Source organism: Microplitis demolitor, chromosome 8 (genome assembly GCF_026212275.2).
Source record: "Microplitis demolitor isolate Queensland-Clemson2020A chromosome 8, iyMicDemo2.1a, whole genome shotgun sequence".
NCBI lineage: Eukaryota > Metazoa > Arthropoda > Insecta > Hymenoptera > Braconidae > Microplitis > Microplitis demolitor.
Window position 1 is genome coordinate 5,171,371 of NC_068552.1, and position 26,448 is coordinate 5,197,818.

Sequence of the window (26,448 nt, forward strand, 5' to 3'; positions counted from 1 at the left end):
CGACACACACATAGCTTTTTTAATACTTGTACACCACTACAGGCTCGTGTGTAGCCCTCTACCGACAAATTCGTCTAAGAAATATTTATTAAATATTAACAAGCCTTGTTTGGTGCTAACAAATATTTCTTTCATGTTAATAAGGCTTTGTTAGCATTAAAAATATTTCTTAATAATAAAGAAGTTACTTATTTCATTATAATAAATATTGTTAATAATTACTAAATATTTGTTAAATCCAAAAAAGTCAGTTGAGAAAAATTTAATAAATCAATTTATTACTCCTAAACAAATCCTTCTATCAGTGTAGCAGTTTCAATAACAATTGATAATTTTGACCATGTACATAAAAAAATTACAATTTTTTCAACGATGAGTAATTACCTTATTTATAATACTATGTCAATAATACAATTTATACTTGTTGTAAAAATTGGATACTCTTTTATAATATATTAATTCTCAACATCATAAAATACTCATTTCCATCAGCGCAAACATGCTTTTTTTTAAAAAAATTCTCTCATACTTTGAACATTACATTCGTGGCGTTTTATAACTCAATAATAAATTTACACGCTATTCATGACGAAATACAATCATTCTTTTACTACAAAGCTTTTTTTTTTTTACTTCGTGTTTTAATAAGGGACGTAATAAATGATAGGATACACTTACATAACTTAAAAAAATACATTTACAAAATTAACCGAACTTCAATCATTCTTACAGCATCCTTCGGGTATTTTAATAACGTAATATTGATCTTGTATTTTAGTCAAAATACAAGGTTGCAATATCATTTCTGGTTCGCACAAACGTAAATTTTGAGAGAGTTTACATTTTTCAATATTGTGTACTGTTACTTGACTTGTTTCATGGAAATATTTTCCTAGTTTAATGATTTCTTCATAAAAAATATAAATTTTTTCGTTAGCTTCTGTATCAAAATAACAAATATTTTTTATTATACCAATCTCTCCGTTCTTCAATACTATCAAAGAGTCATTAATTTTCTGACACACGCGGTAATTACTTGAGGTAAATCGATTACTGTTACATATAAATTTATTGAATGATCGACAGTTCCTCGCTGTCTTGAAAAGTTCCTGTTCATTCTTATTCAATTCGTAATTTTTTCCTTTACCGATCAAAGTACAGCCATTTACTTTAAACGTAGTTTTCAACCTCCCTGTTAAATATCTTTCACAAAAAATGTTAAATCCATTACTTTTATTCAATTTCTTATCCAATAATGATAGTGACTTTTCAAACATATATCTTCTAGCAATTTGAAGTGCTAAATGAGTAGGACTTTTTTGCATTTTTAAAATAAAATGATTTTCATTTTCGAAAATAAAAGTATTGTGATGCCATAACGGCCCAAGATTAAGTACGCTTTTTTCCATGTGTAAAAGTAGGTGAATATTGTAAGTCATCGCTGCTTCACCAAAATATTCTTGATACAGTACAACATATTTTATTAGCAAAAGACCAGCCGTATTCAGTTCTTCAGCCTTTATCTTTCCAGACAACATAATACCTAATGCTTCCGCTAGCAAAGCAAGATGGTTTAAATATTTTTCTGGAAGAATTCCTTTCAGACAAATTAAAGAATAGAAAAGCAGCCATGACCGCCATTCATTTGCTTTCCACATTTCTCTGTCAACGATACTTCTAGATGACCGCGTTATGCACGTTGAATGTTTAAAATTCAATAATCTTTTATCTATAACTTTCAGTTGGTCAGGATTACCAACATAATATTCTCTTCCAAATGATGTTAACATAATATTTGTGTGCTGCTTCACAGCACCTATCAAAAAAGCATGCATGTAGTCGGAAGACATTCCATCAGCAATATCAAAATGATTCAAATTCATTAATGCTGATGGCCCCAAAACACCCATAATGCTGGTCCCATATTTATTCTTAGCTACAAGTTCCATGTTTTTTTTTATTGATACATCAGTGCGATCTCGTGGAATTACTGTTGATATACAATATTTTCTAGATCCATCCACAGAATCTGTAGGATGCTCACAAAATGTGCATCCATATAAACCATTAAATTGTTTCATATTTAACATTTTGCATCTTGCAACAGAATCCACAACTGCACATATTGGAATAAATTTACTCGTTATGACTTTATCTTTTAATTTCCATTCAATACCTTTGTCAGATAATTTATTTGCTTTATCAACGAATGGTTTTAAAAACAACTGCATGTCTGGGTCTTTATTATTAACCCATATTCCAGACATAAACATGTGTTTTTTTTGTAGTTTAATAGGTAATTCATTGATAACTGCAAATATTGGCCAAGAAGAAATTTTACTGGACTTAGATTTTTGACACCCATCGGTGTTAAATGTATACGTTAAGTTATAATTTTCTGACAATGGACCATTCGCTTCAGATAATTTTTTGTATACTTGTCCATCGGTAATATTTTGAATGATGCTGTTATCTACAAAATTATTTTTATTTTCAAAATGCTCAAATAATGTTTGCTGCACTTCAGGGTCCAGTAGTATTGCTGTTAATTGTGTCTCCATATCAAGGGTTATAAAAAATGAAATATTTGACGGTTCATCTAGATCACCACAATTTTCACACATTAATCCTTCAGTATTCGAGTTTTTTTGAATACCAAAATAAAACATGCAATCATTACAAAACAAATGATAGGATATAATTTTTTCATTTAATTGTAAGGTCTTGAACAGTTTATATTTTGAATCCAGAACTACCTTCTTACCGAACAAAGTGTTAATCAGTGATAATATTGCAGTGATGGTTTTCCACGTTAAAGATTCTTCTACTCCTAATAAAAGGGTCATTAATAACGCTTCTCCTTGCGTTATTGATGTACAATTGCAGAGAGGCTGATTATATGTATCTTCATTGGTACGACGTTCATCATATTGAAACTAAAAAATTAAAAATTAATAAAATTAAACAATTTTTTTTTTAGAACAATTCTATTCATTTTTTTTCATTAACAATTTTCAATTATGTAGTTAAAAATACTTTGGATTTTAAATCGAGTTTTATCGACACTAACGTAAAAATTAAAAGAACAAAAAATTTTTGAAATATTTTTGTTATTTTTGGAAGGCTGTAATTTCATGAAATTTTTTTTTTTTTTCTGAAGGGTCCACACCGAGGAAAATTTTTTTAGCTTAACTAATACCAATGTCAGTTGGCGAATTTATTCAACCTTAATTAAATTTTTTTGTAAGCCTTGTACGACAATTTGTCACTGAGATAATAGCCTTCAAATGAAAATCGATTCTTTTAGCTTTGATAATCGATATCTCAACGAGCAATAGTCGCACAGTAAATTTAAATAAATTCCATATAAGCCTCTTTCATTATTTTATATGAAAAATAGCATATTGTGTGACAAGGGATGAAACAAGAAGCTTTCAGACTAGGGTGAGGTTGGCTGTCCAAGCCGCAGGCGAGGGCTGACATCACCCGCAGTCTCAAATCGTGTTTTATCATGAGTCGCACACTATATTTTTCATGATTACCTGCATCGAAACTTTAAGATTCAGTATCACCAGCCACTAAGAAACAAGTTAATTTCAAGCAGATCATGCGGAGAACTGTTAGAGAATGAGAAATATGTGATTTACAGTAACTTATTAAATAGTAAATAAGACAAAAATATTATTTTCACAAATTTTTAGTCATTTTAATTGGTTAATTAAAACTGTCACTTACAAAATGAAATGAGTAAACAGAAGTGACAAGTAAAGAAATGAGAGTAATAAGGCTGCAAATGAACATTTACTAACTTAAAAAAAAAAAAATGTAAAAATATAAAAATTTTTCATTTTAGTTTTTCGTTATTAAAACTATGAAAAAAATTTTTTTTTTAAATTTCACTTTGTATAATTTCATAGGAAATTAAATTCATAGGAAGTCAAACGAACTAGAAAAAAGTTACGGGGCTTCAATGATCGACAAAAATTTAGTTTTCTCAGTGTTAAATTTTTGTTAATTATTTTTCATTTTTATTCTATCAAAATTTTTTTGTTCAAATTTTGACAAGCACGGTCTTGTAGAAAATTTAATTTCCTACAAAAAGTACCTGATATCATATATACGTCAAATGAATGAGAAAAAAGTTACAAGGCTTTCAATGTCAACGAGAAATGAAGTTTAAAAAATATTTGTTTTTTGAATTTAAATGTCAACGAAAAGTGAACTTCATTTTTTGTTGTCATTTCAAGCCCTGTAACTTTTTCCTCATTCATTTGACGTACATATGATATCAGATACTTTTTGTAGGAAATTAAATTTTCTATAAGAACGTGCTTGTCAAAATTTGAAAAAAAAAAATTTTGGATAGAATAAAAAAAAAAATAATGAAAAAAATTAAACACTGAGGAAACTAAATTTTGTCGATCTTTGAAGCCCCGTAACTTTTTTCCAGTTCGTTTGACGTACACAATGCATCAGCACTTTTTTGTAGAGATTTTAATTTCCTATAAAATCATACTAAGTGAAATTTAAAAAAAAAATTTTTTTCATAGTCTTAATAACGGAAAACTAAAATGAAAAATTTTTACGTGTATTTTAAACGAGAAAGAGGAACCCCCTTTGTAATAGCTCATTTTTAAAGATATCTGGCTGAAATTCAATGAGGATTTCTTTTATAATATAAAGTAACTTTTGAGCTCATAACAGGTTAAAAAAAAAATATTTGTTTTTTTTTTGGAACACCCTAATTCTCAAATATATATATATATATATATATATATATATATATATATATATATATATATATATATATATATATTTGACTGGGCCAAAAAAATCGACTATTTGTTTTTCTTTCGATACTATAAAAATATTATTCCTGATGACCAAAAAAAATTATTGTGCAAGTTTGAGCCCGTAATACTGATATTGCGAGGTGTATCGTGACGACTTTTAGTTTTTTGACAGAAATTTCATATTGTAACCAAAACTCGTCAATGATCTATCTAAAATATTTGAGCAATATATATTCTTAAAGGAAATTGAATTCCCTACAAAAAATCTCTGTTAGTAAATTGACGTAAAACGAACTGTTTCCTTATGACCGTGCCTTAAATATTGATTTGTTTCGTAAATTCTTTGTTTCTATTTTGGACTTTTGTAACTACTAGAAATATTGAAATTTTTTCTAGTCAAGATACACATTTGTAAAAGAAATTTAATGCTCTACAAAAAAGGTGTCTTAACATTTTTTGCTAAATTTACTTCTTCAAAAGTTATTTAGGTCATTTCAGTCGTTTTGACTCAACTTTAACCTTGAATAACTTTTGGAAAAGTGAATTTAGCACAAAATATTAAGAGATCTTTTTCGTAGAGCATTAAATTTCCTTTACAAATTTGTATCTTGACTAGAAAAAATTTTAATATTTCTAGTAGTTACAAAAATCCAAAATAGAAACAAAGAATTTAAAAAACAAATCAATATTTAAGGCACGGTCATAAGGAAACAGTTCGTTTTACGTCAATTTACTAACAGAGATTTTTTGTAGAGAATTCAATTTCCTTTAAGAATATACATTGCTCAAATTTTTTAGATAGATCATTTACAAGTTTTGGGTACAATATGAAATTTCTGTCAAAAAACTAAAAGTTGTCACGATACACCTCGCAATATCAGCATTACGGGCTCAAACTTGCACAATAATTTTTTTTGGTCATCAGGAATAATATTTTTATAGTATCGAAAAAAAAAAAAATAGTCAATTTTTTTGGCCCAGTCTAACATAAATATATATTAGACTGTGTCAGAATAATAATTTATCTTTTCTTTCATTAAATACATCTCAAAAGATACTTTAATAAGAAAAAAAAATCTTAACATTTTAGCTCTGTGTATCGAAAATTCAGCCGGCGTAAGGGGGGGGGGTCTCCTCTGCATTTAAAATACATTGAACTTTTTTTTTTATTTTATTAATAACTATATGAAAAAAGTTTTTTTTTCCAATTTTTGAATTTCCAGATTTTGTAGAAAATTTAATTCATTGCAAAAAAGGTATTTTGTTTCATACGCTTCAAGTTGACAGTAAAAAGTTCTAGAGGTGGGAATGGGGAAAAAATTGAATTTTTAGGATGAAAATATTTTTTTTTTTTATTCATTAACTAGCAGGGTTTTTTTTCATCATGGTGTAATTAAAGCTTTTTTAATAAAATTTATAATTATCTTTAAAAATGGGTCTAAGAGTCGTTTCAATATATCTATATAGCTCTAACACAGTTCATAGAGAGAAAGTTGTAAAGCTCTAATGTTGAAAAAAAAATTTTGGAGTCCAATATTATTTTGAAGGATTACGAACCCAAACGACATAGATACAATTAGCCTAAATTTTTAATTTCAATTACAATTAAATTTTTTCGAAATAAAAAAATAAATAAAATTTTTTTTTCTCAATTCAATTCTCCTCAACTTAGGTTAGCTTAGATTAGATTGAGCTTTGTAATCATCTTTCTATGAGCTCTATCAAAACGATACGACGGACCATCTTGTGAGATAAATAAATATTTTAAAAGAACTCTAAGCGTATGAAACACGATGAGACCTTTTACTGCAGAGAGTTTAATTTAATTTCCCACAAGATCTCAAAATCCAAAAATTGGAAAAACAATTTTTTCACATAGTTGCTAGAAAATGAAAAAAAAAATTTTCAATATATGTATGAGTGTGTGTGTATGTTTGTTCGTGTAGATTTTTTTATTTCGGATTGTCATAATTCTAAACTCACGTAATTATCATATTGTAAACAATACTAAGTTTATATTAATTAACTAATTCAACTAAGTATTTTTTATTCAATTCTCTGTATTATTTAACATACCTCATTATCTTCATCATTAAAATTCTCGTGAGGAAATTCAATCGATCCCGATTCTTCTGCCTAAAAATAATATAAAAATGATAAATAATTGAGGTTTTTTTTTTAAAAATAAATGTTTATAAAAAAAAAATATGTGCGGAAACTTACATCAAACCAAATTTCATCTTCTTGACTTTGCTCATTGTAATCATCATAAAACCATAAATTTTCTTCATTCTTCAATCCTTCATTGTTTTGATTATGAATCCACAAATTTTTATGACCTTGATTTATTTCGTTGTCCTCACAAAGTCTTAAATTCCTATTTATATTTGGCATATGTAAGCTTTGGTGATCGGCAGGTTCTACAATTGTTTCAGTTTCATTTATTGTTGCAGACTGTGTAATAATATCAACAGTTTCGGTAGGAACATCAGTAAAATCATTTTCGAACTGTAAGATATTAAATGAAAAAAGAATTAGTCAAATGCTCAGCTCTATAAATCAACTTTAATCCTTTTTGCTATTTTTAATCTTACATTGCTTGATAGTGTTAATGGATTTAGATAATGTGTATAAATGAAACTAAGGATTTTAAATACATAATTTCAGGAAATAATTTTTTTTATAATATTTTATATACAAACTTAAGATTAATGTCTAACTTTCATAAATATTTAAAGACACTTTCAAATAGCAACTACGCGAAGTTTTGGGGCTGGCGCGCAGGACCAACCAATGCCCAGATATTTTTTTATTGTGGCAACGCATGTAAGTATCTGTGCTCAATCCGCGTTTATGTATACCTATAGGTATAAATACAAATATTCAAACACCTAAGTTAGTAGCAGCCGGGAACTTGATCTAGTATAAGACATTAAAATGAAATTAATAAATGAAAAAAAAAAAAATAAACGGACATGAAAAAAAAAATTTTAAAAAGGAAATTTAATTTCAAGATACGCACCAATCCTCATTTTAAAATTGTCTGTAAATTTAATTGTAATCGGAATATGTTGGCCCAAATATTAAACGTGTTAGATTTCTGATCATTTTATCGGCATAATTATTGCTATTTTTTTAAATAAATTTCTTACGACAGTGTCAAACACTAATCGCTTTTAGGGTCTGTCAACTTATTATTATTAAAAAATAAAAAAAAACGTTACAGATAACTTATACGTACAGTTTCACGGAGCCGTTGTAATTGTTTGTAATTAGTTGAACGAGGAATTACACCGTCGCCGTAGCGGTGTAAATACTTCTTATATGGACCTCGACGCATCTCAAATCCCAATTATTAACGGCTTCTGTGCATAAAATAAATAATGAAATCACAATAACTTTGTTCAGATATAAAGATTATATTATCTATTACAAAAATAAAAATATTTAATAAATAAAACTTACCGGTCTATATATAGTTGAAATTACAAAAATTAGTTTTGAACAATTAAAAAAAAATATATGTATATATACGTATTGCAAAACAAGCTATTAAGAAAAGTAGCGTTTACGATTTAAAAAAACAAGAACTACGACTTATTGTAAGCACGTGCGGGGGTATACTGAGTCCCATTACTGAGTTACCGAATGACCGAATACTGGAACACGCTACCACAGTGGCCGAATGACGCGCGAAACTATATATATATATATACAACATAGATAAGTGTACAGAAATACTATATATAAGGGATGAGCGTGCGTCACAATAACGTGTCACACGATAGGCTATTCCGACACAGGTTTTTTTCTGTATCTTTAGACACTACGATATATATATATATATATATATATATATATATATATATATATATATATATATATATATATATAGCTTTAACTATAAGTGTAAGACGTCCGAAGCTCAGACATTTGGGAAATCCCAAGCGACACAAAAAAAAATTGTTGACTTTTTCTTTTTAATTTAAGGCGACAATTTGTTATCATGTAACTGATTCTGAAATTAAATTTAACATAAATTCAACAATTTTGTTTTTCCACTTGGGTTACTTTACAATAAACCGAAAACGCAAAAAAAATTATGTTTAAAATGAAATTGCTTACTCTTTGTTGTTATTTTTTGGTAACATTTCTTTACAAATAAAAAAATGACTCCTTAAAATAATTTTAATAAATATAATATAATACTGAAATTAACCGACGACTGATAACTTTAGAACATTTGCAAAACGATCAATTATAAAAAAAAAATATTTTAGCAATTTAATTTTTAATTTCTTTCTTTTTCTTCATATGCATATTTTTCGTTTTTTTTTTCTTTATTTTTAAAATTTAATTATTAAAAAATTAAATAAAAAAATTGTTGACTGTCTGCTAATTTTAGGATCATAATACTTTAATTATAACATTAATTTTTATACCGACATCAAAGAAAAATCAAACTCTTTAAAAAGTATTTTTTTTTTTTTTAAATCAAGTTATACGTAAAAAAATAAAATTATTAAAAAGTAAAAATTCAAAATTAGTAGAATACATACGCTTTTGTATTTGCATTTTTTGCATGCAGATCAATTTCAAGTTTAATATATTAATATGTTAATATATTACTGTTATGTTTAATATGTTACTTTAAAATAAAAAGAAAAATGTATTTATGATTATTAAAAAAATTCTACCTAAAATTACAAAGAAAAAAAATGATTGACCCCTTTGATTTACAAAAAATTCAAATACCGTATTTTTTATTTTATGAATTTCCTTGATCCGAAAGTAGACAAGTTTTATTTTAATTATTTTTACTCTATTAAAGTAAATTTATTTGTCTCGAAAAAATAAAAAAATTATTCTATCAACGTATTGATTAATTATTTATTTATTTATAAAGAAGCAACGATACTTACCTGAAATTCGCGCCCAGTAATGAATATATATTAAACACACACACTTTCTGTTGTAATGTTACCGCGAGAGTCGAGAACAATGAGATGAGACGATACTAACATATTCGATATCGATAGGCAATGGTACTCAATATATATATATATATATATATATATATATATCCCCATGAAAAAAATTTGTAAAAAAAATATATATATGATACAAATAAATAATATATTTTTAACAGCTAACTTTTGGCTAATTTTCGTATATATTTTAAATGTAATTTAAATATATTAAAAATATATCTTATAAAAAATATATATAAGAAAATATAATTATAAAAATATTAAAAAAATATTTTTAATTTAACCAACAACATAAGGAAAAAAATATAATAAAAATGATTTTTTTCTATATTTGAAATATATATTATATTTTCATACATGTATTTTAATATATTCTAAGATATATTTTTAATATATTTGAATGACATTTAATATATATACGAAAATCGGTGAAATATATTTTTTATACACACATCTGTACATATATTTTTCATGCATTCTTAATATACTTTTTTTATACTTAAGAGACACTTTCTTCTTAAATGTATTTCACGGATATATATATATATATATATATATAAACTTAACTACCATTGTTCTCCTTCTAGTTATAATATGCGTGTAATATAGTAGCAAAAGACAGAAAGTATACCTATGTGTGAGTTTAAAGACGCACACATTCGAGTGGAAACCACTAATATACAAACCGTGGCAGGGAGCATAAGGGTAGTGTTTTGTTTTTAAGTTTTAACACTGTAGCACCAACAGCGACAGTAAATTGTCGTTAGTACTGCGGTGACTACTGACTTGACCACTTCGAGCAAACAGCAGCATCTGAAATTATCATGGCATTTGCTTTGATTGAAATTCCATCAATTGAGAAAAGACATGTCGTTGAGACAAATTATATAAAGGACTTCGATCAGTTTAATTCTTTAACAAAAAGCAAGGTATATTCATATAATGACCAAGGAAAATTTTATAAATGCCTAATATTGAACACTGCAGGTAAAAATTTTGCATTAATTTATTAAATTAATAAAAAAGGCTATATTTAATGGAAGTGATGATGAAGTTGAAGTTAGCGGACGTCTAATAATTTTTTAAATTGATTAAAAATTATAAATTAAAAAAAAAATATTATTTAAAAAAATTTCACTTGTAGTTTTTTTTTTAATTTTTTACATTCTTTTTTTTCAAGAGTTGAATTGTTGAAAAATAAAATCCGGAAATTGTTAACTGTCTGCAAACTTCATGATCATAAAGTGATCAAGTAATTAATTATTTTTACCATTTAATAAATTTTTATTTTTAAATCTTTTGTAATGTGTTAAAAGATTCATTTCTAAAAAGTCAGGAAAATTCAACTAAAAAAAATATTTATGTTGATAAAAAATCCTACTCTTTTCTGCTCAAATTTATTTGCATAATAATTTCTATACAAGTTGAACGAATTAATTTCAACACAATATAAATTAGATTTATAAAAATATATTGATAACTTTTGTTGCTATCTTTGTTGTACTTACGCAGCAAATGGGAACTGTCCAAATTGATTTTTTTGTGAAAACAAATTAAAATTTTTTAAAAATGAAAGCCAAGCTTGCTAGATCATACAGCAGTACATTTAGTCAGTCATTAATAAACCGTTCTTTATTTTCACAAACACTATATTTGTTTTTTTCTTCGGATTATTATTATTAATGTACAGATTATTAAGAATATAATATTCAGAATATGGAAGTTAGCAGGTGTCTAATAATTTTCTGACTTTTTTTGAAACCATAAATTATACAACAAAGATATTTCAAAAAATTGCATCCTGGTTTTTTAAAATTTTCTACATGTGCGTATTTTTATTTTTCTTCCATTCATTTATTTAAAAAAATATCCGTAAATTAATAATTGTCCGTTAATATCAGGATCATACTTTTTTTATGTGTAATTCTTGTTTTTTTTTTGTATAATTGGCGGTATTTTTTTTTCTTTTTACTTAGAATTTGCTATCTTTTATAGAAAATATCTTTTTCAGTAAAAAAATTATTATTTTAACATGCTTGTAAAATAAAAGAAAGTAAAAATTGTCGAGCTTTCAAAGTAAAAAAGTAATTTATTACCGTATGAATTAATTCTTTTTTTTTATCTGTATCAATAACTCGATAAAATCAATTTTCCGGAATATGATTATTTATAAACGTATGAAAATAAAAATTGGAAAGAACATTTTTTCATTAAATTTTGCTTCAAAAAATGAAAATAAGAATTTTTACGTATATTTTTTAAATGAGAAAAAGAACTTGTAAAGCGCCAGCTTGATTTTCGAGATATCGAGCGGTCTTTTAAGAAGATTGGTTTTAATCCCCAAGAAAGTTTTGAGATTTGAAGATATATATACATATATATATATATATTTATATATAAAAATATATATATATACATATATATTAAGGTGTCTGAATAAGTAATTTTTTTTTTTTGTTATGAATTCTTCTAGGCTGAAAATTAATTTGAGATTTCAATAAAATTTTTTACCAGAGCCAGATCACACAAAAAAAATTAAGCTGTCAAAAATCGAGATTCCCTGACTTATTCTAATATAAATAAAAATTTTTGATTTTTGTTTTGCATAGTAAAAAATAAAAACAAATTGTTTTATTCCAATTAAAAACCGTAATTTTTGCAGGTAATTTTATTCCCAAAAAAAAAAAAAATTCTAAAATGATTATAGAAAAAATATTCGGGAGTAAAATGAAAGAACTTTGAATTTTAACAAAAATAATAGTGTAAACAATATTAAAATTTTTTGTTTTCACAGTTAAAAAAATTACTTGGACTTTTTTTATTTAGTAACAAATGTACCGAAAAAAAATATTTTCTTAATTTTTTTTATCCATCGTTAAAGCCTTTGAATATTTTAAAATTATTTTCTAATAAATCATGTGATTTTCTATGCATAGAATTTAAGGAAAAGAAAACAATTAAAAATCAATTTTTTTGACTGCCTAAAAAAACCTTAATCAATTTAGAATTTTTTACATTTTGATTTTTTTTTTTGGCATTCATACCTCTGTAACTTTTTTCAGTCTTGATAAAATAAAATGTCAGATATTTTTCATAAGAAATAACGTTTCTTGCAAGAATATTCTTGTTTTCATTTGAAAACTATCTTTCCAATAATTCTATTCCCAAAGAAAAATATGTTCTTTAAAATTTAGGGAGAACTTTTTTTATGGTTTATGCCACGGAAAGCAAAAATCTACTATACCGACGTGTATTGTTAATAAAAAAATGAAACATGACTACTCATACACCCTCATGCTATCACAGGATTGATTTTTTATGGGTTGATAGTAGATCTCTAAATAATTCATGTACTTAAAGATCGAACGTTTTTCGCGCAACGAAAAAAGAAAATTAGTAAAAAATTTACTTGATGACTAGATTTTCGAAATGTTTCGCATACAGATGCTGGTGTTTCAGCTGAAAATCTTTGGCCACTCTCAACCTCACGAACTACCTCTTACGTAGTTGAATTACATTATTTTTGTTCATTTTCGTTGCGTGAAAAACGTTCCGATGTTTAGGTATATAATAATTTGTCATTAAAAATGAAAAATTTCTACGAGTATATGCCACCTTTTTATTGTAAGTATTGAGATGGACATTTGTACGCTTCGATAAAAATAAATGCACCAAGTTCAAATATAAATTATACATTATATTTACAACTGAGAATTATTTATTTTAGTATGAAATAATAATTGAACTTATTTATTTAATATTAGATACTGAGGAGGAATTGAGTAATTCTACTAAGCGAATACGGCGTCCAAAATTTAACAAATCTTCACTAAGTGAGTCCTCAGAAGACGAATATTCAGAAGTGGCTATGGCTAAGCACATACGCAAAGTAATGAATCTGACTCGAATATCAGAATATTATTAGAAAACAAAATTTAACATATGATATTTTTATAGTTTCAGGCAAACAAAAAAGTTAATGTGAATAAGCAGAGAAGTGATGAGATTTTAAGAGCTTACAACAATAAACGTAACAAAGATAGCGAAAAAGAAAATAGAAATCAAGAAGATGATAAAATATCAAGTGATGAAGAAGAAGAATTGTCAGACAAAAATGATATTGAAGATGGACTAAGTGAAAGAGAAAGTATAATTGGAGAAGAGCCTAATAATGATGATCCTGATATAGTTGGAGAACATGCAAACGATATTAGTGGCAGGCCGATGGAAACTGATGATGCAATAGATAAGGTATATAAATTTAAATTACATATATGACCGTTTTATTCTAAAGAAATAAAAAAGTTACAAAAAATTCAAAATTGACTATCCGTCATAAGCCTGGTTTAGGATATGCAGAAGAAATTTTTTTTGGAATTTCACTCTTCCCACTATCGTGAATTTAGTTTTGTTCTCGACTACCCGTTATAAGTCTGTTTTATTTCATATGATTTTAAACGTCATATTTACATTTTGTTACATACGCGACCATCCCGCTTTTTCTGATGCTTATACCGCTAAAATGAATACTTATCTTTTTATACTAATAATAATTTTAATGCAAAAAATTATAACGATAACTGAATTAATTACAGTAATAATAAAAATAACAATTTTATTGATGAACTTGATGTTCAATAAAACTTTTAAATTGTAACAGAAGCTTTGCATGTAATTCATGATTAAAATTATTAATCATAAATTATATTTTATTTGCTATTGATTACATTATTCTCCGTGAAACATGTTAAATAGTAAATTTTTTTTCATCATTAAATTGCTTATTATTTCTTATTCTTAGTTTATACTTTTGACAATTTGAACGGAGGCTTCAAACGGTTTCTCTAGTACGAAACTCTTTAGAGTGGTTAAGTGGGGAAAGCTGTTTGGACTCAGTAATTCCTGATTAAGGGGAAGAGGCTTATGAAGTCACAGACTTATTACAGGTAGTTGACTGTGACTGCGCTAAACAAAATCGGTTTTTTTTTCGATCCTATACGAAAATTACGTCGTTAAACATAAAAAAATTGTGTACCAAGTACTTCTTTAACTCAACTACAATACGCGTGCTTGCTTAAATAAGATTTCCTATTGAAATAACATAGGAAATTTATTTTTTTTAACCTTAAAATTTTATAACAGATCAATAAATTGAAACGACCTGAACGTATTTTTCTAAAAAATCGAATGCTCTACAAAGAAGGTCTCTTATAATTTTTTTGATGAACTTAACCGTATTCGGGTGGGCCAATAAAAAGAAGTAATATTTTTTTTTTTAGTTACCTTGAAAATATCGTTAAAGATGATAAAAAAAAAATCTGATAGTTTGAGCTCTTAATATTAATATTAAGAGGTGGCGCTTCGTGATTTTTAATTTCCCATTTAAATAACATGGAAAAAAAATTTTTCTTGTTTTGAATTTTTTACCTCGGCAATGGCTCATTGTACCCATAAGCTCAGTATACATTTTTGTAGGGAATTTTAACGTTCTACAAAAAAACTCCCTTACCATTTTTTGATAAATCCATCTGTTCAAAAGTTATTGAAGCTCGAAGTCAAGTTTTTTTGTAGACAATTATATTTCCTAAAAGTGATCTCAATTTAATTTTTTTTAAATTCCGTTTTTTTTTTTTTTTTTTTTTTTCAGTGATTTTCATTTGAATGACAAGCCCTTGAAAAAATAGATTTTAGATCGATTTTAAGAGATTGACATTAAATTGGAAATAACTAGAAAACAATGCAGAATTTAAAAAAAATTTATCAATGATAATTTGTAAGAAATAGAATTCTCAACAAAAAAATTCGATGACATTTTTCGATAAGTTCAATAGTTTCGCCGGCAATGTAAAAAAATCTTGAAATTTATCTTAACTCGACTTCGAGCTCCAATAACTTTTGATCAGACGGATTTATTGAAAAATGAATAAAGAGTTTTTTTTGGTAGAGCGTTAAATTCCTTACAAAAATGTTTGCTGGACTTATTCGTACAATAAGCCATTGCCGAGGTAAATAATACCAAACTAAAAAAAATTTTTTTTTCATGTTATTTAAATAGGAAATCAAAAATTTTTTTTTGTTGGGGAAAAACGTCCCAATCTTCAGATATAACTATTAAGCTCTTGTAGAGCATACAATTTAATATAAATGTTAAAAAGAGTCAAGTCTACACCACCAATTACTCTCTAGTCACAGAGCTTGAAAATTAAACTTCAGTGAAAATTGTCTTAAAATCACTTGTATTATAAAATGTATAGTTCCTGAATTTTTTCACTTTTTAATTCATACATTTGAATACAACAGCTCTTAATTTTAATAAACAAATTACATCAATTATAATAGTTTTAGTAATTCATAAGATTTAATTCCGAGCAATAATTTTTAAGGTAAAAATTAAAAAATATCTGATTTTATAAATTTATTAAAAATATGCTTTATTTATAATTAAAAATTTGTTTATTAAAATTTTCGCTCATGGTATTTAAATGCATGAATTTTACAGTTAAAAATTAACAAAAAATCGGTCTGTCAGTTGACCCTGCGGGCCAGCCCAAAAATTTCCCGCCGTTTTCGAGCTCCTTGAGCTCGAAAAATTGTTGTGAATACATTTTCGAGCTCTTCGAGGTCGAAAATACTTTTGTATGTCTTTGTTTTAAAAAAAAAACGTTTTTTACCATTTTTTCTCCAACAATATCTCTCGAACGAATAAACCGATTGAGACGGTTGAGGTGGCAATCAACGCAATTTAATGAGTTCTAGAGTTGATGAAATTGTGAAATTGATTTATCTAGTCGTTTTTGAGTAATTTGGAAAATACAAAAAAAAATTTTTTTTTAGTTCTTTCGACAACGATTTCTCTTGAACGAATGAACCGATTTTAATGGTTGAGGTGGCATTCAACGCGGCTTATGAAGCTTCAGAGCTCAGTTGACTTCAAAATCAATCCATCGAGCCCGTAAAAAGTTATCCGAAAAAAACATTTTAGAAAAAATTTAATTTTTGGAATATCTCTGAACGAGCTTTACCGATCAAGCTCAATTTTTTCTCAGCTTTTAGATATTGACAAATCGCGTCGAATGACACCTTGACGATCAAAATCGGTTCACCTGTACAATAGTTATAGATATTTACATACGTACATACATACATACATGCACTCAGACATCATCTTGACATTAGTCAGAATAGCTTTTTAGAACTTTAAAACGTCAAAATCTCTTAGAAGTTCGATTTTCGAAAATTGGACTGAAACCAATAACTTCCCAAGTTTTTGAAAATTTGCAATTTTCTTACCGAGAAGTTGAAAATTTTTTTTAATTACAGGCGATTTTACGTCAATTTTCACTGAAGTTGCCTTTCAAGCTCTAGAACTTGAGAATAATTGATCCTATAGATTTGACTCGTATTGAGTTTTTTTTGAAGTAAATTGTATGTCATGCAAGAGCTAAAAACTCAATTTTAACAAAAATTTTTTTTTATGACGAAGAATAAAGTTGAAACCAAAAAAAAAAAATTTGCATGGGAAATCGAACTTTTAATTCGTCAAGCCTATTATTCACTTAAAACTTTTTTTCTCCACCAGAAATCGTTTTTTCTTTTTTCTTTAACAGTTTTTCTGGTAAGATAAGAAAAAAAATCGCTTATAAATTAAACAGCCCAATGATTATTTATGAGCATGTGATAATTACATCATTTTTATTTATAATTATGGCCAGATATTTATAATAATGATTAGTCTTAAATTATTGTGCACAATGTATGAATAATTATTTGTAGTTATATTTGACTGTATAAGAAGAGATTATATTTTTTTGTTTTTGAAAAAAAACATCGAAAAATCGAATATGCGTATTCTGTACAAGAAGGTCAAATTATCATATTATGATTAATAATAGTTTAAATAAATATGAAATAAATACTTAATGATGATTACGAACTCAGAGAATACAACACATTATAAATCTGAGTTTTAATTGACCATTAAAAATTGAAATAGATTTAATTTCGTAATACATTCTTATTCATTTGCAATTTTCTCTGTTGGTAATTGACTTTTACAAGGTGAATTACTTTTTTATTAATCAGTTACCAAAAAAATTTTGTTTCTGTCCCAAACGTAAATTTCTACGATAATTATTCTATTTTAATTTTTTTCCATATCGAAAGCTTTTACATTTTTTTATTAATTTTTTTTTTTTGGTCAATGAGTTATTATTTTTTATTTTGATTTTTAACCGCAAGAAAAAAAAATTAGTATTAAATCGACTTGAATTTCAGAAAAAATCGAGCTTTCTTAAAATGTAATTTTTTTTTTCAATTATTAATAGAATAACAAAATGATTGAACAAATTGAAGTCGGTAATTAATGGAAAAAATTAGAAATTAACTAAAAAGTATGTTACTAAATTAAATCAATTTCAATTTTTAAGTACCAACTACAGTTCAGATAAAAAACATAATATGTAGTATTCTCTGAGTTCATAATAGTTAGTTTATATTAACTTAATAATAATTCGACCTTATTAATATTCATATTATATTTTTAACGAAAAAAAAATTTTGTATTGCAACGAAATATAATAAAAATATAGATGAAAATCGGAAAATATTAACAATTTTAGACAATGTTATTTCCACGAGCTAATATCTGAGAAGTAATAAGAATAGCGAAAGTTTGTAATCATACGTTTGTAGAGCATCTGATTCTATACAAAAATATGTATTGAATAATTCTTAATTTTCATTGATCACCATATTATAAAATTAATAAGAGATAAGAACGAATTCTTTGAAATGAATCAACTTTAACATTGAATATCTTGGCAAGTTATGAATTTCCATCCATCTTACTTAATAAAAAATAGAAATTAACCAACCGTCATCTCTCGATATCAATATTAAGAACTTAAATTTATGTGGCGTCATTTGTAAGACATTGTCGGTTTTTTAATATTCTTAAAAAAAAGCTCAAGAAGCTGAGAATAAACCAACGTTTGATAATGTATTGATCTATAAAATAACGAACTATAGCTTAGAATGAGTCTGGAAAAATTCGTCTTTTCGAATATTTTTTAAGCTAGTAATATGATACTGTAAGTCATTCGTTAGATAGAAAATATCGATAATATTGATTTCAAAAGTTTAAAATAATTTAGATATAGGTAGTAAATTTACTCTATATATCTTATAAGTTTAAAACTTTTAACCAAGTCAATATAATCAATATTTTGTGTTCAACATATGTATATAACTTAAGCTGCTACATTACTAGCCCAAAAACGATTAGAAGAGACAAGAATTTTCTTAAATTCATTGTATCAATAGAATGTAAAAAGCTTAGTCTCGATTAGTTCTATTGAAGACTCATTGAGTATCAATTAAGTTCATGTAAGGCTCGATATTTTGATCTGGCAAAATATTTATTAAAACTAAAAGTATTCTAAATTTAAATAATATATGATATGTAAAAATTTATAATATGTAAAATATTATTTTTCAGGAACCCGATAACATCACTGAGACGACCCCAATCGGAGAGTTAACAATCAAAAACAAGAGGCTAGAAGATGAAATGAAAAAATTAAACCGACAGTTGCAAATGGCTCAACGACAAAATGTCATCTATGAACAACAACAACGACGACAACAGAACAAACAACAACCACTTAACGAACGACGACAACTTGACGAGCAACGACAACTTGAAGAACAACGACAACTTGACGAGCAAAGACAACTTGAAGAACAACGTAACGAACAGCTACAACGGGATAATGATGAAGAACCAAATCGTCTCATTGCCGATCCTATTGACATTGGAGGGGGCATACAGGTGCCTGAACTTTCTTATAGAGAGGCATTTAATTGCTACAACCCATCAAAATTCGTAAGAATAATGTCGTACGCTATATGGACGCACCAACAACTAGCCAGACGAACGGTTAGAATCCAAAAAAATACTGTTGACAAAAAAAAATTATCACCCCGAAAAAAACTTGTATTATTAAATCATTATGAAAAATTTTTGAAGAAAAGAAATTTAGGTCGTGATATTTTTGATATGGAGACACGCAACTTAAATAAGTATCTAGGACGGGCAATAGTAGGGGCAAAAAAAATAAATAAATAAACAAAATATCGCTTTACTGATTCTGAAAAGATATACTTTTATACGCCGTTTTGGCTTTCGAGATTTTTCCAAAGTTAAAATTGTGTATAATTTTTTTTTTTCATGGCCAATCGTTTTGCAGAATTATTGCATAGCTGCAAATTGGAAAAAAAAAAAAAAGTTCGAAAATCAAAAGGGCATATAGCTAAAACTATACGCCCTATTGGCTTTCAAAATTGTTTTCTCAAATTTTAGTTTTAAACTAAGTTAAAAATATGATTAGCGATAACTAAACAATTATACGTCCTTTTAGTTGAACTTGGTGACTAAATCCAATAGGGCGCATAAATAAATAATTCCTTTATGAATTGGTGACGTGATATTTATATCTTAGCAATTACTTATGTTCTTGTCGTTATCAATAATAAATAATAATTTATTAGATTTTATATAATACGAAGGTTTAATATATTTAATATATTTATTATATACTATATATTTAATACAAAATAGCTTAATATTTTTTAATTGTCATGAGCGTTCAATAATATAGTCTCAAATGTAACATGTGACATCTTAAAATATAAATTTAAAATACATGAAACATGATATAATATAAAATAAATGAAATAAATAACAAAATAACGAAAACTGAATTTGCATTTTCTATTTTTGTTCATGCCTATTTATTATTATAAATTTTGTACATAAAACGTTAAATTTATTACAATAATAATGATAAGATTTTATTCATAACGTTAAGATTCAATAACTATACTGATCATTTTTAACTCATTACAGCCCGTGTAAAAACTACTTATACGAAAAAAGTATGAAAAATATCGATGTCCAAATGCAGGACTTAAAATAATGATAAATTTTTGTACTTTTTCCGCGGTTTTTCGTATTTTTTTAAACCTTTGTAAATGTTTGTAGAAAATTTGTGAATGTGTTTTGAATAGTTTTAATATTTACCGACAACTATTCGGAATTTTTTTGTAAAAGGCTTGTAAAAAAATTAAGAAAAATTTTCAAAAAATATACGGGAAAGCATCCAAAAAACATTTGAAAGTAGGAAGAAAAGTTGGAAAAATATCGAAAAAAGGATAGAGTACCTTTTGCTTTTTAAACATTTTATTCCCTACTTTAAAAACTTTGAATGCATGTGTCCTACGTTTAGAAAACACAATTGTAAAGTATCACATTAACATTAAAAAATCCATATTGTCCGAAGACATCCAAAATAATAATGTCCTACAGAGTGTAATGGCCTCTAGAAAAGAAATTTATAAATTCTGAAAAAAAAAAAAAAAAAAAAAACGGGGTGCAAACAATAATTTCCTGAATTTTTCGAAAATCATCGATTTTCTTAGTGTGGAGTTAAAAATTATTCAATAATGGAAAACTGAAAAAAAAGGTTTGTATATTCTGAAAATTTCGGAAAAAATACTTCTCAGAATTGCGAAAACGGTAACAAATAGAATTATAAACTCTGAAAAAATATTATTCAGAAAAAACGATAACTAAAAAAAAAATTATTATTTAGAGAAAATGAGAATGTAAAAAAATAAAAACCTTATACCTAGCTTTAAGATTTATTTTGAAAAATTTCTTTAAAACTCTCAAAAAAACTTTTAAATTCTTATACCTACCTTCGAGGTTTATTAAAAAAAATTTCTTTCGAACTCTTATAAACTCTGAAAAAAGTTTGAAATTCTTATACTTACCTTTGAGATTTATTAAAAAAATTTCTTAAAAAATCTTATAAAATCTTTCAGAAGAGTCTCAATTTGAAACATTTAAAAATGTTTAAAATACTTCTAAAGAATTTTGTACTTTTTAAAACTCTGATTTACACTTTATCTGAGAAAATAAAACTTTTAATTTCTTATTCTGATTTTTTAAAAAATTATTCTGAGTTTCTGAAGAGAAAAATTTCCACCAGGGTTAACTTAAATGCGTAAAATAATTAATAAATAAAAAATACAAGCAATAGCATTAAAGATAACTTAATTAAGCAAAGTTATAACAATGTCAGTTACAATAAATATTTGGTGTTTTCGTAACGAACACTATAAGTTTTTACGAAAGAAAAATTAATTAATATAAATATTCCAATAAGTAATTTTAAAAAGTATAAAAAACTGCATACTAAATAATCAATAGTATTTGTAATATATTATTAGATATTAAATTAAATTTAGTATTTTACATCTTCACTAATTAGTTAATTATAATTTATCCACTGAGTTTTCACACTTATCACGCATGAATCAAATACTTGATCATTATTTACATGATCCCTATTTTATATGACTTAAAAAGTCAAAAATATCAGCCTTAATACACAACTACAACTGTTAAATCTTATTATTTATTGAAATTAAAAGGCATTGAGGGCGGTGCTTAAAAAATTGAACCCATCGATTTCGTTGTTGAACTCAATCGATGGTATGATATCTTCAAAAGAGTTAATAGTTTGATCTGCGGTCTGAGCTACTTCGTACAAATTACTATTGTTAGCCGGATATTCAGTAGTAGCATTGTACTGTTTGCAGTCATAATTTGCGAATTCGTTAGGGTTTACATAATAACCAAAGTTATAATTATTAGTACAATTATTATTGAACCCATCGACCGCTTGATAATAATAATTATTGTTATTGTATATTTTAACGTCAGGAGAATCGTTGTAAATGTTGCCATTAGGCATACTTCCACTGTATGCTGTTCGGTCGTTGATTTCATTTCTACAACAGTTACCGTCGTTTTTGGCATTCATATCTTGATTTGGTGGTAACTGATGATAATGTACGGTGGCACTTAATCCGGATGTGTTTACTCTTCCACCCTTTATGGCATCTGTGGCAACGAACTGACTTAATTTTACTTTCGAAGGATATAAAATTTTCTTGCCGTTGGTAGCTGCAATTTTCGATTTTTCGTGCTTTGCCTTCATTCGTCGATTCTGAAACCAAACCTTCACCTGTAAAATAATTAATTATAAATTTAATAATTATAGAAAATACCATTAATGAGTGGTTTAATTATCAGCGATGGATATATCTACGTTTGAATATAATATCTAAACTTTACGTTTTTTCGATAAAATGATCAGAAATATATTTAAAACTTTGGGTTAAAAATTTGATGTTTTAACTTTGAACTATATGGAAAAAAGAGCAGTGGAGAAATTCCAATTTTTAGTGCAAGAACATGTAATAATTAGACTAATCCTTGTAATAAAGTTATAAAAACTATAAATACCAAGTTTATAATTTTTAATGTAATTTTAGTTTATATCAATTTGAAAATGACATTTACTCATTATTTTTTATCCTTTTTCAATTGAAAATTGTATAGTTTATAGAAGAAACTGTAAAAACTATCATTTGTTGGTAATGTAGATCAGGAAAGACAAATTTTATATAATTATCTAAAGTTATATACAAATTTCTAGCAACAATTATATTATGAGAGTTTTGACCATACATAATTTCGGATGGTTTGATAGAATTATATATAACTGTATAGATTTATATATTGCACTCATAGAGTTAAATTATACTTATAAATAGAATATTGCAAAATAAATTTGAATGCATATTTTTTATTGAATAAAAATAATTTAAAATAATCATATATGATATTATTTGTCATCGTCATTTTTGTTTAATCAAACGACTCGATCAGCAAAATGAATAGGTTTGAAAATATAGTAATAAATATTATGTAACTAAGCTATTTACTTTAGATTTGGTCGCAACAATAGAGCATGCTTTTAAAAAAATTAAAAAATATGTATAAAACTTTACTATCATAGTTGACAAAGTGGAATTTATATTATTTACGAAATACAAATTGGTAGATATGCGTTTATATGTCATCATTTTCATATTTTTACATCGAAGAAAAAGAATTAAACTTAGAATTTTATATATTGACAGTAAATACGGAGATGATGATGATATAATATTACGTATATTAATTGACGTGAATTTATAATGGGGGATTTTAATTTTTATCTCAAAATATAACAGTTGAAAATGTATTTACTATTAAGGACCGAAAAAACATCTTATTTTATGAAACTAAAAAAGTTGCTGTATCAAAAATAATGTGAAATTGACTGTTTCAAAGTCTTTGCTACTGTTTAAAACTGTAATAAATTATGGATATATATTTAAATTTATCTTTTCTATGTAATTATTGAATGTTTATTGATATTTATCTATTCCCAATAAAAATCTTTTTTTTTTTGTAGTAACCCAAGATGTCGACTTCAAAAAAATGTATCTTTTAAATAGTATAAGAAAACAAAAAATTTTCTACCGTATCTTATGAATCTGACACTAATAAATAATAGCAAAAATAGCAAACTGCCTTACCTGTTTTTCACTGAGGTTTAATCGAGATGCAGTGCTGATTCTCGTTGGTCGACATACGTAATTATTGTCACAGAACACCTTCTCCAGCTCATTGAGTTGCTCAGTAGTGAATGCTGTCCGTACTCTTCGTTTCCGAGTTTTTTCTATAAAATAAAAAAAAAATAACTATTGTATTTGTTTATCACTTATTTGTTATAAGTAATATCTAAGCAGTTTCTATAATTAAGCAGTATCGCATAATTATGAGATACAAGCATTAAGTAAACGTTTGAAGTCGATCGTATAAGTCGTTTTTGAGAAATCAATAAAAAACTAAAAAAAAATTTTTTTTTTTTCGTAATTAGCCAATATTTTCGAGTCTATTCGATCAAATAATCTGAAATTTTCAGGAAAGTTGAAGGGCAACAAGCTCTTTCGATTGCCACCTCAACCATCCAAATCGATTCATTAGTTCAAAAGTTACAAAGAGTTTACATACATACATACATACACACACACACACACACACACACACACACACACACACACACACACACACACACACTCGGACATCATTCTGAAAATAGTCAGAATAGCTTCCTAGGACCTCAAAACGTCGACATCTGATGAAAACTCGATTTTCGAAAATCGGGGTGGAAACAATAACTTCCCGAAATTTTTAAAATTCGTCGATTTTCTTAGCGGGAAGTTAAAAAAATTTTCAATAGATCTTGTAATTAAAGTGTTGAACAATTAATTAATTATCAATTAGAAAGACTAAAACTCTTTATCTTAAATAAATGAGCTCTATACTATAATTATTAGAGTAATGCATAATATTAATTCAAAATAAGCGAATCTTACCTTCCGTGCTAGCTTGCTCCACTTTTTGCAGAGATGATGTATTTTTTTGACGATAATCTTGTTTTTGCTGCTTTTGGTCAGCATCAAAAAGATGTAACTGATCACGATTTAATGGTTGATTATAATTGTTTTCACTCATGCTCTCAGGTGAAGACGGATACATTGGCTGCTCGACCGACGGGGTAGACTCTTTGCATGCTTGTTCCAAATTATTGTAAGACATTTTGAATTTATTCAGATGATCAAATTATATAATATCAAAGAAAAACAAAAATTTTTTTCGAACACCTTCGTATTAATTTACTTCACTAAAACTCGATGGCAACTCTACAGCGGTTTGAAAAGGACTGAGGTCTCTTTGGTCAGAGCCCGCCAATTTGTAGAAAGGTACGCAGCTACCTGTTTGACCTATCGGAGAAGGTTATTGGTTTGGGACCGCCTTCAAAATTTAAGTATAGTTTGTATGTCTAAGTTTCAGATTTTCACACTTATAACAATAGACTGGCGACATCAAAGTCTAGACATTGTCAGATTAAAGATTTAAGTATTTGTTGCACATGCAGTTAATATCGTTTTGAGAAAATGACTCTCCTACTGAATTCAAAATAATAAATAATAAAAGCTCATGAATGTTACTCCAACGATTTATTAACTACCGATAATGCACAAACGAATGAAGATCGGAAAAATTCAACAATTGTTTCTACTCCAATTTAAATATACAGTATACTCATTTTTGAAAACTCTCATACGTGCAATCTGATCTGTATGAATGGGAAAAATCGTTTATACGTTCCGCAAAAATATTTCTACAAACCTAAATTTATAATAAATACATTTATGCATATATTAGGGTACGCGAGAAAACAGATTTTTTTTCACTTACCTATACTATAAATTGGTAGGATATGTCCAAAAAAAATTGTGTTGAAACACAAATCCTCAATTCAAAAGTTTAGAGTCTAGTCATCGCATATTTCGGGTTTTCATTTAATTAACTGAAAAAAAATTTTGTTTGCTTTGTTTCTAGATTTTATAACTCGTCAAATTATAACTGAAGTAATTCCCCCCCCCCCCTAAGCTGATTGTTACTGTTTGTGGCTTCCACCCATCAGATCACTTTACTTTTGTCCTATTTTGAACAAATTTATGGACATTTTGTCAAAACTCTGAAAAAAAATTTTTTTTTTTTTGAGCAAAGAGGCCCTCCTCCAAAAAACGATAAAATTTATTTTAAATTGTTTTCATTGTTAAGGTAATTGTCGGGTGTTGGACATGGTGTCAAAAAGTTATAAAATTTTTGATACTTATTAAGAGTATACAATTAG

At 26.6% G+C, this 26,448-nt stretch overlaps 2 protein-coding genes across 2 annotated transcripts; both read right to left on the minus strand.

Annotated features, from left to right (window-relative positions):
* Nucleotides 1-716: 716 nt before the first annotated feature.
* Nucleotides 717-8,133, minus strand: LOC128668448 (uncharacterized). Its single transcript, XM_053741511.1, has 5 exons — nucleotides 8,035-8,133; nucleotides 7,017-7,301; nucleotides 6,870-6,929; nucleotides 1,544-2,936; nucleotides 717-892 (listed from the first exon to the last, which is right to left on the minus strand). Exons 1-5 carry the CDS (start codon nucleotides 8,131-8,133, stop codon nucleotides 717-719), a joined length of 2,013 nt encoding a protein of 670 aa, XP_053597486.1.
* A 13,845-nt stretch (nucleotides 8,134-21,978) lies between these two features.
* LOC103576293 (homeotic protein deformed) lies at nucleotides 21,979-25,532 on the minus strand. Its single transcript, XM_053741075.1, has 3 exons — nucleotides 25,121-25,532; nucleotides 24,278-24,420; nucleotides 21,979-22,875 (listed from the first exon to the last, which is right to left on the minus strand). Exons 1-3 carry the CDS (start codon nucleotides 25,341-25,343, stop codon nucleotides 22,273-22,275), a joined length of 969 nt encoding a protein of 322 aa, XP_053597050.1. The 5' UTR covers nucleotides 25,344-25,532; the 3' UTR covers nucleotides 21,979-22,272.
* Nucleotides 25,533-26,448: the final 916 nt, after the last annotated feature.